General features: G+C 41.4%; 1 protein-coding gene across 50 annotated transcripts in view; it reads right to left on the bottom strand.

Moving 5' to 3' along the window:
* Positions 1 to 380: 380 nt before the first annotated feature.
* Positions 381 to 15950, bottom strand: part of ZC3H11A (zinc finger CCCH-type containing 11A) — a 59399-nt gene continuing 43829 nt past the window's right edge. For all 50 annotated transcript variants that reach the window (XM_063793292.1, XM_063793394.1, XM_063793382.1 and 47 more), the window contains 7 exons: positions 14154 to 14222; positions 6814 to 7317; positions 6099 to 6175; positions 4483 to 4798; positions 3828 to 3994; positions 3385 to 3452; positions 381 to 2364 (listed from right to left, as the gene is read on the bottom strand). In XM_063793292.1, coding sequence (XP_063649362.1) covers positions 2106 to 2364; positions 3385 to 3452; positions 3828 to 3994; positions 4483 to 4798; positions 6099 to 6175; positions 6814 to 7317; positions 14154 to 14222 — 1460 coding nt within the window. In that variant the 3' untranslated portion in view covers positions 381 to 2105. The remainder of the gene's footprint in view (positions 2365 to 3384; positions 3453 to 3827; positions 3995 to 4482; positions 4799 to 6098; positions 6176 to 6813; positions 7318 to 14153; positions 14223 to 15950) is intronic.

Below are 15950 nucleotides of genomic sequence, written 5' to 3' on the forward strand. Positions count from 1 at the left end.
ATCAAGTTTATTCATTTATTTATTTTTTATCAGCCTCTTGAGCCAGAGTAGGCCCAGAGAGACTCCCTAAGATCACTTTTAAACCCTCCCTCCTTTTAAAAACTTAATGGCATTGCTTGAGTTACAACACTAAGGAGTATCTGTGTCAGAAAAAAAATCCTCACATTATAATAATATAAATTCTTACCTAAAGCATATGCAGCTAAAATTGAGCACACTTGTAAATTTGGCAATATATCCAGATGAAAGGTTTCTAAGCCAAATAATAACTGAAATTCGGCACTTACACGAAAGGCCAATAGCATTCTGTTTGGGGTCTCTTGTCAAGATGGATCCCAGGCTGATATGATGATATAAGATTACTTAGCTCACAACATCAAGACTTTCCTACATCAGTTTTATTTAAAACACAAACAAGTATTTCTCTTTCTGTAAGGGCAAATGGTTCAAATAATGCGGAACACGAAACATTGACTAATACAAGTGCTTTAAATATGAAACAAAATTATTTTTTAAAAAAGCAAAAGAATAAAGAATATATACAAAAGGGACCTGGAATCTGTAAGCTGATTCCAAAAACGAAATAAGTAGAAAATCCACGGTGAAACCTGAACATTCTACCCCTGCTTTGGAGAAGGGCTATCATACAACATTCAGTCAGCTGAAGATGGATTGGTAGAGGTGTGTCTATACATAAATTTCAGTCATTTTTGCTTGTGCAGAATCATCCCAATCTTCCCAAGACTGAATGGGCAGTCCTGTGGCTTTCTTCCTTTTCCATATTCCCAACAAGGCTACGTGAAGTTCAACTCTTGATGAGCCGCTTACAACAGCAGTTCCTTAGGAGCCAACATGACAGGTGGGTCAGATTTCCCTATGAGAAACAAAACTGGCCACCTACAGCAAAATATCAAAATGGGTAAGTCCTTCCTTCCTCTTCCTCCTGATTATATACAACATATCTCCTTTCAAGACTATTATTTCCATCATGCTTATTCCTTCACAAATCTAAACCTTGAGGTGATATGAAGGAAACCAACATCAAGAAAAGAAAACTCAATTCAGAAATGAAGAAAACTGGCAGGTATACAATACACCCCCAGAGCATCTCAATATCCCTGGCACAGTACAATTCAGTGTACTGCTACAGCCCATAGATAAATACTGGCAGCTTGAATAAGCTCATTTTTTCCCTCAGGTGGTTAAAGGCCACCAAACAAATACTGGGCAACAGGGGTTTGTTGGGAGAGTTAGAAATAAAAAATTAACCAAATTTTGTCCCTGTGTTAATTCAATGCCAGCAAGGAGGCAAGTACTGAAGAAGAAAAGGGACAATTTTCATACTAAAAAAGAATTCCTCTAATCATGTCACCATCTCATATAATGAATCCAGGGAATCCCAGAAATAGAAAATTAGTTTCAGGGGACCCCTGAGGCACTTTAAAGCCTTTTAAAAAATTACAGTAATAATAAATTAGATATTGCTCTTCAGAGGCTAACAGAGCAGCAGAAGCATCAAGATCAGGTCCAAAGAGTTATGCCCACATTACAGGCTTCCTGAGCTGCTCAGCCCTCTTTAAAGCTTAGTTGAATCTTTAAATACCTTTAAAAAGACATACAATTTAACACAGACTGAGTGGGTATTTTTGTTTAGTGGTAGCATAAAATTTGGTCCTTAATGGTAGCAGCTGTCTTCATCCATTTCAAACTCAGGTAATATTAAGTACATCAAGACAATACATAAAGAATACAACAAAGAAGAAAAAAGCCAAAACTGACAAACACCTCAAGGAGTCACTAAGTTCGCTTGCACCCTTTCACTTGATCTCCCTCTCAGTCTCTTTTTTGTGGAGAGAAGGGTATGACAGAACTTTTTTCTCAAAAAATGATAAACAATGGCATCAAATGGACAAAATGGTTATAAAGTAACTTTAAAAATCTGACCCCAAGGAATCCAGGACACATACAGATAATTCAGAGGTATACTTCTGATTTGGGGCAAATTCTAGACTAAAGAAATGATCATCTCAGGTAAATGTTACAATAGATGAAACTAAGTCCAGTTTTTTGGCGATTTTTTTTTTAAAGTGTCCTCACTACCACCTTCAGCTATCAATCATTTCTGATAGCTCAAGCAGAAGGTCATCTTCATCTTTCCCAGGATCCAGGTCAATCTCAGCTTCCAATTTGCCTCCTGAAATCTCCCATATTAGTTTCTCAAAATCATCCTCCACAGAGAGTGGGGGCTTTCCTGTTGAGGCAGAGCTGAGTCGGCGAGTTTTCATGCTCATTTGGGATGAGGAAGGGCCAGACACCTCCGGGGGTGAGGAATCTGAAGAGGACTGGGTTGGAGGCAGCACAAGACTGTAAGAAAAAAAAGATTATTAGAAAACTGCCCTTTTAAAAATAGTTGGCTGAATCACCTAGTCTCATGGACACAAAGTGAGCAAAAATTTGTTTTTAAGAACATACATAAAGAAATAATTCTTTTACTGATTTAGGATCAAGCTTTTTTTTTTTTTTTTTTTTTTTTTTTTTTTTGAGGCAGAGTCTCCCTTTGTCACCCACGCTGGAGTGTAGTGGTACAATCATGGCTCACTGCAGCCTCGACCTCCTGGGCTCAAGTGATCATTTTGCCTCCGCCTCCCAAGTGGCTGGGTCTACAGGTGTGTGTCACCATGTGATTTTTTTTTATTTCTTTGATTTTTATTAGAGACAAGACCTCACTATGTTGTCCAGGCTGGTCTTGAACTCCTGAGCTCAAGTGATTCTCCAGCCCCAGTCTCCCAAAGTGTAGGGATTACAGGCATAAGCCGCCTTGCCTGGCCAGCACCAAGCATTTTTATAACTCAAAGTAGGTGTTAAAGACATCTTTCAGGGGCCGGGCATGGTAGCTCATGCCTGTAATCCCAGCACTTTGGGAAGACGAGGAAGGTGGATCACTTGAGGTCAGGAGTTTGAGACCACCCTGGACAACGTGGCAAAACCCTGTCACTACTAAAAATACAAAAATTAGCTAGGTCTTGTGGCAGGCACCTGTAATCCCAGCTACTTGGGAAGCTGAGGCAGGAGAATTGCTTGAACCCGGGAAGTGGAGGTTGCAGTGAGCAGAGATTGTGCCACTGCACTCCAGTCTGGGTGACACAGTGAGACGCTGCCTCAAACAAAAAAACAAAAAAACATCTTTTAGGTAATATAGCAAAATGTAAACAATGGCACCAAAGAAGAACAGCAACCCTAGATTTTCATACTTTCTTGCAATTAATTTGAAGTGCAACAGATTTATTTGAATGTTGCTAAAGTTATTTATCAGTGTTATTCTCTAGAGAGCCTAAACAGTAACAGGGGCCTGGAGTTTGTTTAGAAAGAATTACAAAGTATTACCTGTCTCTAGGATTTTCTGCTTCAGGCACAGTGACTGATTTGTCCTCAGAGACAAGCGGGACAACAGCCTACAAAAGGAAGAGTCAGGTAATTCAGTGAGAGTCAGGCTTTTTAATTTGAGCATATTCATTTTCTTTTGCTGCCTTCTTAGAATTGTGGCTATGATTCTTTAAGCCTGTGAATCTAAGAATCGATAATCTAAAGGTTGAGTATATAAATAAGCAAAATATCTTGCCACCTAAAAATTAGCTTTTAAAAAATCCTGTCCTGCTACTTCACAAATATCAAACTGTAAGTATAAAATACAGTAGTAACCCAAATTACTAAAATGCTAGGAAATGCCAGGAAGTGATATACTCAAGATAGAATGCTAGTGGAGAGTTAGTCTTTCCTGCTTTCCTACCACACAGAATAAAGCACCACAAAGTGAATATACTTCTTACCACAGCTGCCTTTTTGGCTGGGGGTTCCTGTAGGACACTGCTGGAGCTGAGTGGCTTTACAGCGGCAATGACAGCAGTGTGCATCTCCACTGCCTTACGTTTTGGGGCCAATTTGGGGGATGACACAACTTTAACCACAGATGGCTTCACGTTCACTTTGGGTTTAGCTACAAAGGGCAGAAAATATCTGATAAGCAGTGAGAATAAACTCTTTTAAATGGAGAATAATTCAGAATAAAATATCAAAACTCCTTCAGTACTAGAAATACCACAAATTATTTATTTAAAAAGAGACTGAAAATGATTCAAAGGCAATTTGTGGTCACATGGTGGTCACTACAGGTGGTCACCATGTAGATACAATACCACTTAAATTTGTTACCATTCCTCTATTCCTTGTTTTTATTCAATACCAGAGGAAAGATGCACCATAGAAAGTTTTACACAAAGCTTTTTAAATAGCAATTTTAAATTCTGAGAAAAGAATTCATCTCGTTTTGCCTCTGTATAAAAATATCAGAAATATTACTATCTACCTGTGGATAGAAGGCAAATGAAATTCAACCCAATTGTTGCCAGGAAGTTACTGGCAACAATTGGGTTGAATTTGGTAATTTTGATAACCTAAAGCAATACACAGTATAGAAATACTTGCCTTTACCCCTTTTTTCCAAGGTCTGTGCTGCACATTTCACATTCAATAATGAGTCTCCAATCCCTGAGGTTTCTACCTCCACCTTCTGGGATGACTTTGTGGGAAGCCGCTTGGTCAGGTGCCGTGTGATTCCTGGCACAGCAGTGAGCACTGGTTTCTCTGCCACTTGGGTATTGCAAGAGGCTACATCTCCCCGAAGAGGTGTCAAGACTGATTTTTCCCTCTCCTGCTGTTTCTGCATGTGCTTCTCTCTCATGGTCTCACATCTCTTGACTTGAATTTTAGTGATGTCAACTCCTGTGGTCTCACCTGAAGCCTGTGGATAAATTTGAATGACAGAATTAAAATCTGGTACCTCTAATAACCTGTATGATGTAAGTACCAGGCTAACATCTAAGTTAAGCAGAATCTCACATGATCCAGAATCTGAGAGAAAGCTCTTTATTTCATGTTAAATAGACAATACCCTGTTAAAGATGAAAGATTAGAATTACAGATGTTTGGAATAATAAAAAACCCAGATTCCACAGGCTAGACAACCATGACTCTAAGTCAAATAATGATTCCTAAATAATCAAATACTTGCACAAAGATTTATGTACAAATATATTATTTTAAATTGTGTAAAACAAAATCTGAATGTCCAGAAAAAGACTGTATTTGTATAATGGAGAATCATGTGGTCAGTAAAAACAAACTTCTTGAAGAATTATTAACATGGTAAAGTTAAAGCAGGCTGTAAAATGATACACTGTAGAGTTCTCCATTATGTTCTAAACATGGGTTTAACATTAAACAAATTCACATGCATGCATATATAAACAAAAAGGTCGAAGAAGGCCAAGTGTGGTGGCTCACACATGTAATCCCAACACGTTGGGAGGCCAAGGCAGGCAGATCACTTGAAGCCAGAAGTTCGAGACCACTCTGGACAACATGGAGAAACCCTGTCTCTACTAAAAATACAAAAATTAGTCAGGCTTGGTGGTGGCATGCCTTTGATCCCAGCTACATGGGAGGCTGAGGCACAAGAATCGCTTGAACCCAGGAGGCAAAGGTTGCAGTGAACCGAGATCATGCCACTGCACTCCAGCCTGGGCAACAGAGCAAGACTGAAAAAGCTCGAAGAAATCCATGGAAAAGATAATGATGGTTACATCTGAGTTGTATATTTTTAGGGTTTGTTCAGTTTTAAAAAAAATAAAATTTCCAACTTTTGTATGATGCATAGCATTAGAAAAAACTCAGTTAAAAAAAAGTAATGGCCAATTAAACAAAAAACTTTATTTTTTGTATTTTTAATAGAGACGGGGTTTCACCGTGTTAGCCAGGATGGTCTCGATCTCCTGACCTCGTGATCCGCCCGCCTCAGCCTCCCAAAGTGCTAGGATTATAGGCGTGAGCCACCGCGCCTGGCAAACAAAAAACTTTAAAAGGGCAGCGAATACTGATATACATAAAACTATAGGAAATTCTCATAAGAAATTGTAAGTAAAAAGAAAGACTGTTTACCTAATATATGAATGAAGTACTTAGAAATTTACTGTAAGGTAAAACTACCAATTATCTAGCCTTTGTTTGCCATGAACAAAACCATACAATGATCTTAAATTTACCTCTTTAGCTTCTGTTCTAATACTGCTCTGAGAATCAACTTCATTTCCTTCCTGAAGGTTCTTCTCTTCTTTCATCCCTGTATTCACATTAAAGACATCATTAGTTATTTTATTTAAGCTGCAACTTCATGATAGATATGTTAAACAAAACTTTATTTAATGAAAGTAGTAAGACAGGACAAATAAAATTACAGATAAAGCCCATCTGTGCTCCTAAAGTCTCAAAATACACATTAAAATAGCAAAGGTTGGCCGGGCATGGTGGCTCACACCTGTAACCCCAGCACTTTGGGAGACTGAAGCAAGCAGATCACACTTGAGGTGAGGAGTTTGAGACCAGCCTGGCCAACATGCTGAAACCCCATCTCTATTAAAAATACAAAAATTAGCGGGGTGTGGTGGCACATGTCTGTAGCCCCAGCTACTTGGGAGGCTGAGGCAGGAGAATCACTTGAACCTAGGAGGTGGAGGCTACAGTGAGCCAAAGTCATGCCACTGCACTGCAGCCTGAGTGACAGAGTGAGACTCTGTCTCAAAAATAAAACAAAATAGCATAGGTCTACATAGCACTACTGAAAAACTTCATTTAATTCAGTGTTTTCAACGTTATCTGAGTAAAGAAAGGTTGTCAAACAACTCCTAGGAAGATCCCATGGAACACTCCTCTGGAATATTATGTGGGGACGTGGTACTAGAGACCAAGTTCTCTTGTTACCTGTTCTTTTGGTGATTCGCAGCAGCCGCCTTGCCCCTGGAGTGGCCTCGTGTTGAGACGGGGAGCTGGTGCTGCTCTCAGAGCTCTGCTGCACCCTCAGTGCCTTCTCCAGTTTAATTTCTTCCAGCGTCTTGATGTGCACCTCCTGCATAGACTTTGTTTTACCTGCAGGCTCCTCTGATTGTCCTCTGCTGGCAACAATGGGTGGCAAAACGACTGTTTTTTTAATTTCACTATCAATCTTTAGCTTGATGCAAGTTGTATCCTTTTTGCTTTTTTGTCTCTCTGCTTCCTGCTGCCGATGTTTTTTTTCAGCCAGGACCTCAGAGAAGGTTTTGATACGGATAGTGGAGGAGCTTCTTGCTCCTGAAGTAGAATCATCAGTTTTTGAAGGTCCTTCTGTCTTGAGTTTAGTTTGCAATTCTCCACGTTTCTGACTGGCTCTTTCAAGAAGAATTTCTTCTAATGTCTTCACATGGATCTCACCAACTTTATTAACTTTATCTGTTTTCACAGGAGAAAAACATGTCATTATACTTGAAGTTCATCTCTTACTGACTTATGATCTCTCTATTCTTGGATCAAGACAGTCCAACAGAGAGCTATCATTTAAGCAGGCAATTAAAAGGATCAAAAGGGTAACATTTATTTCTTTTCCTTTTTTTCTTTTTCTTTTTTTTTTTTTTTAAGACAGAGTCTCACTCTGTTACCCAGGCTGGAGTGCAGTGGTATAATCTCAGCTCACTGCAACCTCTGCCTCCCAGGGTTCAAGTGATTCTCCTGCCTCAGCCTCCCAAGTAGCTGGGACTACAGGTACCCACCACCAAGCCCGGCTAATTGTTTCTATTTCAATTTTAGATTACTGCAAGTTCCAGGCAGTGGTCCTCAAGGAAAACTCTTTGGAGGCAAAAATTGATTTGTATTTCTATTCAGAAGCTTATTCTTCAGAAACTGAAAGCCATTTACTAGTTGGATAAATTTGTCATTATAAATCTTAACAAAAATAGCAATAAATTCTTCATTAACTTATGGCTATAAACATGTAATGAACACTGGGCTAGAAATACAATGGTAAGCAAAATAAAATCTCTGTCCACATGTAATTTACAGTCTAACAGATCAATAATTAAACAAGCTATAGCAGAGTATGGTAATGATAACTGCTTTGATAAGGGAGGTATAATGCTATAAAAGGACACAGCAGGAACACCTACACTTGTCTACAAGGAAATATTAAATTTAAAGGATAAAAAGAAGGTAAAACAGGTGACAAGATAGAAGAAAAATGCAGAAGGCCCAGAAATTGGCATGCCACTGAAGAGCTATTTTCAATGATACATTAATCGTTCTATATCTGTCTAAACTGAAGACCAAATGTCACACTTCACAGATAGAACCATTCTCATTACTGAAGGGCTAAGAAAATAAATAATGAAAAGAGATAGTGCTATGAAATAAATGATAATTTGGAGATCATACACATATATATGTAATCACTGAATAACAGCTTTTAATGAACCCCCCCCCAAAAAAATTATATCTTTTCAAAATCTTTTTTTTTTTTTTTTTGGTAGAGATGAGGTCTTGTTCTGTGGCCCAGGCTGGTCTCCAAACTCCTGGCTTCAAGTGATCCTTCTGCCTCAGCCAATCAAAGTGCTGGGATTACAGGTGTGAGCCACCATACCCAGTCTGAAATCTTAAATATACTGTGTTCTGTCTCACTTTCCAAACTCCTGAGTATACTATTCCCTCTACTTGGAGTATTCCGTGCTGTTCTCATTTCTCTTGCTACCTGTATTTTTTGTTTTTTGAGACAGAGTTTTGCTCTGTTGCCCAGGCTGGAGTGTGCAGTGGTGTCATCTTGACTCACCGCAACCTACATCTCCTGGGTTCAAGTGATTCTCTGCCTCAGCCTCCCGAGTAGCTGGGCCTACAGGTGCCCACGACCACGCCTGGCTAATTTTTGTATTTTTTGTAGAGACAGGGTTTTGCCATGTTGGCCAGGCTGGTCTCAAAACTCCTGGTCTCAAGAGATTTGCCTGCCTGGCCTCCCAAAGTGCTGGGATTACAGGCTTGAGCCACCACGCCAGGCCTGGTTAGTTTCAACTGAATTCAGCTTAAAACCTGATACCCTCCAATTTAGTTTTTCTGATCAAAGCACTGAACACTCAGTACACTGTAATTGCATCTTCAACCACACTAAAGACTTCATGAGAACAACAACTGTATTTAGGTACCTGTAATATTGCAAAGGAAGCACTCACTTACTGAATTATTTCTTCAAGTTCTTTAATAAAAAATCACAAATTCTTTCAATCCAAGGTGGCAAACATTTCAAAATTACCACTCCAAGAAAGTACAACATGAATGGTGACATAGAGGCCCTGTTTCCCTCCCCTACCAAAATTTCATTGAAATGATAAAACATTAAATATAAAATAAATCCACACCAGCAATGAGAAATAAGGATGTCACTGGCAGAGCATACATCTTGAAGAATTTCTAAAACAGAAAGCAGATGTCTGAATTTACAGAAAAATGGAAAAATAATAGTTAAAACCATAGGCGTGAGTTCTGTTCCTCCCAATACAGTCAAAGGAAACTGTCAAACTTGGGTTAACTAATATTAAAAGCAACGGTGGGATTTGACATAACCATTAGGGTAGAAATTTAAGGACTGCCTATAGAACAGTTGGGCCAGTCATGACCTCCTCCTGAGAACTGCTCCCTAAAAAGAGGCAAGTTTGCCCACGAAGAGCACATTATGAAGATGTTGGGGCTGGAGAGAAGTAGAGCATGAAAATCCCAAGCTTTCACAATACCAAGCAGAAAAAGGGGAGGGAGGAGGGATAAAAGTGAACAGCAAATCTGAAAAAGGAAAGAAGTTGTTTCCACTCAGAAAATAAAGTCTTACTGTGGCAATTGTATGAGCCCCCAGACCTCCCATCTTCAGTCCATACAAGCTGCCTGTTAGTACACCCTCTCCACTTAGCCAGACATAAATGGAGTCTCCCAGTCAGGAGAGAGGACAACTTGGGGAAAGGGTCTTTAAAATGAAAGGAAACCCAAGCCAGGTACTTACAACTATGGAAAAACAACAATATTTAAGATAAACCAAAATAAATAAAAAGAAGTGGTTAAGAAGCCAAAATAATACACAAACTTTTAAAAATAAAAATAAAGATTTGAATTAGAAATCCCAGAGCAGGCCAGGCGCAGTGACTCACACCTGTAATCCCAGCACTTTGGGAGGCCAAGGCAGGCAGATCACTTGAGGTGAGGCAGATCAGGAGTTGGAGACTAGCCTGGCCAACATGGTGAAACCCCGTCTCTACTAAAAATACAAGTTAGCCAGGCGTGATTGCACATGCCTGTAATCCCATTTACTCGGGAGGCTGAGACAGGAGAATCGCTTTAACCTGGGAGGCAGAGGTTGCAGTGAGCTGAGATCACGCCACTGCACTCCAGCCTGGATGAGAGTGAGACTCTGTCTCAAACAAAAATAAAAATAAAAAATAAAGGCGGGCACAGTGGCTCACGCCTGTAATCCCAGCACTTTGGGAGGCCAAAGTGGGCAGATCATCTGAGGTCGGGAGTTCGAGACCAGCCTGACCAACATGGAGAAGCCCCGTTTCTACTAAAAATACAAAATTAGCCGGGTGTGGTAGCGCATGCCTGTAATCCCAGCTACTCGGAAGGGTGAGGCAGGAGAATCACTTGAACCTGGGAGGCAGAGGTTGCAGTGAGCCGAGATCGCACCATTGCACTCCAGACTGGGCAACAAGAGCGAAACTCCATCTCAAAAAAAAAAAGAAATCCCAGGCCGAGAATAAAGAAAAAAAAATAAGAGAACAAAGAAAGTTCTTGAAAAATAAAAACACCAAGTGCCAAAATAAATTCATGTGAAGGACTGGATAATAAAGATAAGGCTGGCCCCAAATCAGCCATTTAAAAAGGCATAGGCAAACTATATATAGCCCATATGGCCACCACCTAATTTTGTAAATGAAGTTTTGCTAGAACACACCAGCAGTCATTCATTTACATATTGCATACATATGCATATGGCTGCTTTCATTCTACAATGGCAGAGTGGGGTAGCTGCAATACTGTGGACTGCAAAGTTATTTATATCCGACCCTTTACAGGAAAAAAATTGTCAATTCCTTGTCTAAAAAATAAAGTTGAACAAAGCTCACAGAAGGTTAGCCAAAAACAAAGAAACAAAAAGTATACAGAGACATGCAGGCATATGTCCCAAAGTTCCAACATCTATCTAATACAAATTTCACAAGGAGAAAACAAAAAGAAATGTGGGGCAGTCATACTCAAAAGAAATTAATGTTTTCTAGAGCTAAAGACAAATCTTTAGATTCAAGGGCCCACTGAATCAGTATTTATGTATTTACTGAATCAATATTTATCATAAATACTGATTATCATAAATACTGATTTAGCAGAATGAACAAAAATGATCCATGTTTGATCCACAACAGTGAACCTGCAGCATACTAGGGAGAGATAAAACCCTAGAAATCTCTGAATAATTCAGGTTGCATACAACAGAATAAGAATGTCCAACATCGGACTCCCTTTTTATGATGCTAATATAACTTTAACATCCAAATCAGATAAGGATGGGGGATAAAAAGTAACCTAAGGTGGCTAACAGCATTCATAAATAGAGATGTAAAAATATAAAATTTTTAAAAGCCTCAAACTGAATTCAGCAAGGTATTAAAAAAAAAAAGACGGAAGGCTGAATACATGGATGTTCATTTTATTATTCCTTAAACTGTACATATATATACTTATGTAGTTATATTTCATAATTTAAAAAATTTAAAAATTATAACACAGAAAGAATATAAAGAAAACCTCAATACCCAGATGACACCAATTTTATTTATATTCTCGTGTATTTTTGAAGATTTTTTAAAGGTATATGTTTATATCTTTACAAAATTAGAATAATCTCATACATATGCATGTTTCTCCTGAGAATAAGTTTCTATAATAAGAAAATAAACTTTAAAAAAAAAAAAGATTCCCCCTCCCCCTCCCCCTCTCCCCGGTCTCCCTCTGATGCCACCAAAGTTGTGAAAGCCAAGGCTGGACTGTACTGCTGCCATCTCGGCTCACTGCAACCTCCCTGCCTGATTCTCCTGCCTCAGCCTGCAGAGTGCCTGGGATTGCCGGCGCGCCGCCACACCTGACTGGTGTTTGCATGTTTTGGTGGAGACGGGGTTTCGCCGTGTTGGCCAGGCTGGTCTCCAGCTCCCGACCGCGAGTGATCTGCCTGCCTCGGCCTCCCGAGGTGCCGGGATTGCAGACGGAGTCTCGCTCACTCAGTGCTCAATGTTGCCCAGGCTGGAGTGCAGTGGCGTGATCTCAGCTCGCTACAACCTCCACCTCCCAGCCGCCTGTCTTGCCTCCCAAAGTGCCGAGATTGCAGCCTCTGCCCGGCCGCCACCCCGTCTGGGAAGTGAGGAGCGTCTCTGCCTGGCCGCTCATCGTCTGGGATGTGAGGAGCCCCTCTGCCCGGCCGCCCAGTCTGGGAAGTGAGGAGCGCCTCTTCCCAGCCGCCATCCCGTCTAGGAAGTGAGGAGTGTCTCTGCCCGGCCGCCCATCATCTGAGATGTGGGGAGCGCCTCTGCCCCGCCGCCCCGTCTGGGATGTGAGGAGCCCCTCTGCCCGGCCGCGGCCCCATCTGGGAACTGAGGAGTGTCTCTGCCCGACCGCCACCCCATCTGGGAGGTGAGGAGCGTCTCTGCCCGGCCGCCCCGTCTGCGAAGTGAGGAGCCCCTCCGCCCGGCAGCCGCCCCGTCCAGGAGGTGGCAGGCAGCCCCCGCCCCGCCAGCCACCCCGGGGAGGTGGCGGGGGGGCAGCCCCCACCCGGCCAGCCGCCCCGTCCGGGAGGGAGGTGGGGGGCGCCTCCACCCGGCCACTGCCCCGTCTGGGAGGTGGGGGGCGCCTCTGCCCGGCTGCCCCATCTGGGAAGTGAGGAGCCCCTCTGCCCAGCCGCCACCCCGTCTGGGAGGTGTACCCAACAGCTCATTGAGAACGGGCCATGATGACGAAGGCGGTTTTGTCGAATAGAAAACGGGGAAATGTGGGGAAAAGAAAGAGAGATCAGATTGTTACTGTGTCTGTGTAGAAAGAAGTAGACATGGGAGACTCCATTTTGTTCTGTACTAAGAAAAATTCTTCTGCCTTGGGATGCTGTTAATCTATAACTTTACTCCCAACCCCGTGCTCTCTGAAACATGTGCTGTGTCCACACAGGGTTAAATTGATTAAGGGCGGTGCAAGATGTGCTTTGTTAAACAGATGCTTGAAGGCAGCATGCTCGTTAAGAGTCATCACCACTCCCGAATCTCAAGTACCCAGGGACACAAACACTGCGGAAGGCCGCAGGGTCCTCTGTCTAGGAAAACCACAGACCCCTTGTTCACATGTTTATCTGCTGACCTTCCCTCCACTGTTGTCCTATGACCCTGCCAATCCCCCTCTCCGAGAAACACCCAAGAATGATCAATAAATACTAAAAAAAAAAAAAAAAAAAAAAAAAAAAAAAAAAAGATTCTTATGTTGCCCTAAATCAGGAGGTCAAAAGCGGTATGTGCTCTCTGTTTTCTTCACTTGATACAATGCAAGTTGATTTTTCCATATCATTGTTGTTCAGCATTTGACTTTTCATGACAGCAATTATTTTAGCACATAACTATCATAATTTTATCTAAACCCTTTTTGTTGTATATTCAAGTTGTTTCTAATTTCCTACTATTTAGCCAGGTGTGGTGGCTCGTGCCTGTAATCCCAGGATTTTGGGAGGCTGAGGCAGGTGGATCACCTAAGGTCAGGAGTTTGAGACCAGCCTGACCAACATGGTGAAACCGCGTCTCTACTAAAAATACAAATATTAGCAAGGCATGGTGGCGTACACCTGTAATCCTAGCTACTCGGGAGGCTGAGGCAGGGGAACTGCTTGAACCCAGGAGGTGGAGGTTGCAGTGAGCTGAGACCTTGCCATTTAACTCCAGCCTGGGCAACAAGAGCAAAACTCTGTCTCAAAAATAAATAAAATAAATAAATAAATAAATAAATAATTTCCTACTATTAATGCTATGATGAACAATCATTTTACCATCTCTAAGCACAAAAAAGGAATTGATCCCAGTTGAGTCTGAGCTGACTTGATCAATTACTTAAAAAACAAACAGAACTACAAAAGAACAAAAATCAAAAGCCCTAGCAAGCAACAGGTAAATCTAAGAAAAAGCAAAGGCTGTTACAGCAAAGAAAAAAATAATCAGAATCTGGTCTTAGGATTTACTTACCTGTTGCATCCTCATTATCTGGATCAGCTGACATGCCTAATCGCTCCTTAAGAGACTTGGAAACTTGAGCTGTGAAAAGAAAGATTTTCAAAAATCAAAAGTTGAACAGAAACTTTTTACAGCTTAAATACAGGTTTGCTGGGCATGGTGGCATACACCTGTAATCCCAGAACTTTGGGAGGCCAAGGCAGGCTGATCACTTGAGGTCAGGAGTTCAAGGCCAGCCTGGCCAACATGGTGAAACCCCATCTCTACTAAAATTGCAAAAATTAGCTGGGTGCAGTGGCTCCGCTTGTAATCCCAGCACTTTGGGAGGCTGAGGTGGGTGGATCACTTGAGGTCAGGAGTTCAAGACCAGCCTGGCCAACATGGTGAAACCCCATCTCTACTAATAAAAAATACAAAAAAAAAAAAAAAAAAAATTAGCCGGGCATGGTGGCAGGTGCCTGTAATCCCAGCTACTCAGGAGGCTGAGGCAGGAGAATCGCTTGAACCTGGGAGGTAGAGGTTGCAATGAGCTGAGATCGTGCCACTGGACTCCAACCTGGGTGACAAGAGTGAGACTCTATCTCAAAAAAATAAAAAGAAAGATTTTAAAAAATCAAAAGTTGAACAGAAACTTTTTACAAGTTAAATACACGTTTGTTGCGCATGTTGGCATACATCTGTAATCCCAGCACTTTGGGAGGCCGAGGCAGGTGGATAACCTGAGGTCAGGAGTTTGAGACCAGCCTGGCCAACATGGTAAAACCTCGTTTCTACTAAAAATACAAAAATTAGCCGGGCATGGTGGCATGTGCTTGTAATTCTAGCTACTAGGGAGGCTGAGGCAGGAGAATTACTTGAACCCGGGAGGCAGAGGTTTCAGTGAGCCAAGATCGCACCACTGTACTCCAGCCTGGGCCACAGAGAGAGACTCTGTATTTAAAAAAAAAAAAAAGTTAAAATTTTCTTCTCCACGGAACAGATTTATGTCAATCATAGATTCCCTAGAGTACTCTGGAAAGCTTAAAACATGCCAGGGGTGGTGGCTCACGCCTATAATCCCAACACTTTGGGAGGCCGGAGGCGGGCAGATCACCTGAGGTGAGGAGTTCGAGACCAGCCTGGCCAACATGGTGAAACCCCATCTCTACTAAAAACACAAAAATTAGCCGGGTGTGGTGGCACATGCCTGTAATCTCAGCTACTCTGGAGGCTGAGACAGGAGAATCGTTTGAACCCGGGAGGTGGAGGTTGGGGTGAGCTGAGATAGCGCTACTGCACTCCAGTCTGGGTGACAGAGTGAGACTCTGTCTCAAAAAACAAAAGTACCAAAAGAAACAAAGAAAAACGTACTTTATATCTGAAAAGCAAAAACTACTGAACTAAAGGAAATAATTTTGTTATTGTAGAGCCTTCTAAAACCTTATTGTCATTGAAATAATTTTTCCTCCAAGTAAATTTAAAATATGCTCCTCAGTTATGAAAATCTTCAACATGGTCAATACACAAGGAGGAAAACAATGTGGCAAAGAAAGTAACTTTTGCTTGCTCTGAGAATGCAAGAAAACCTCCAAACAGGAACGTCTACTCATCAAAGTCCCTTGGGCAAGGGGAAAAATTAAAAGAAGTTTCTTATTTCAAAGAAAGTTAAAACCAAACACAATGAGAAGGAAAAAAACACCTATTCTTTAATAATTTAACGCCAGTGTTTCACTGCAAGTCATACAAGCAGAAAAAACATAAATCTAACCTTGGCTTTTTGCTCTCCTTCAACTATAAAGAATTCTAATTCACTGAGGGGCGCAATAGTGC

This window comes from Pan troglodytes, chromosome 1 (assembly GCF_028858775.2).
Source record: "Pan troglodytes isolate AG18354 chromosome 1, NHGRI_mPanTro3-v2.0_pri, whole genome shotgun sequence".
Classification (NCBI taxonomy): domain Eukaryota; kingdom Metazoa; phylum Chordata; class Mammalia; order Primates; family Hominidae; genus Pan; species Pan troglodytes.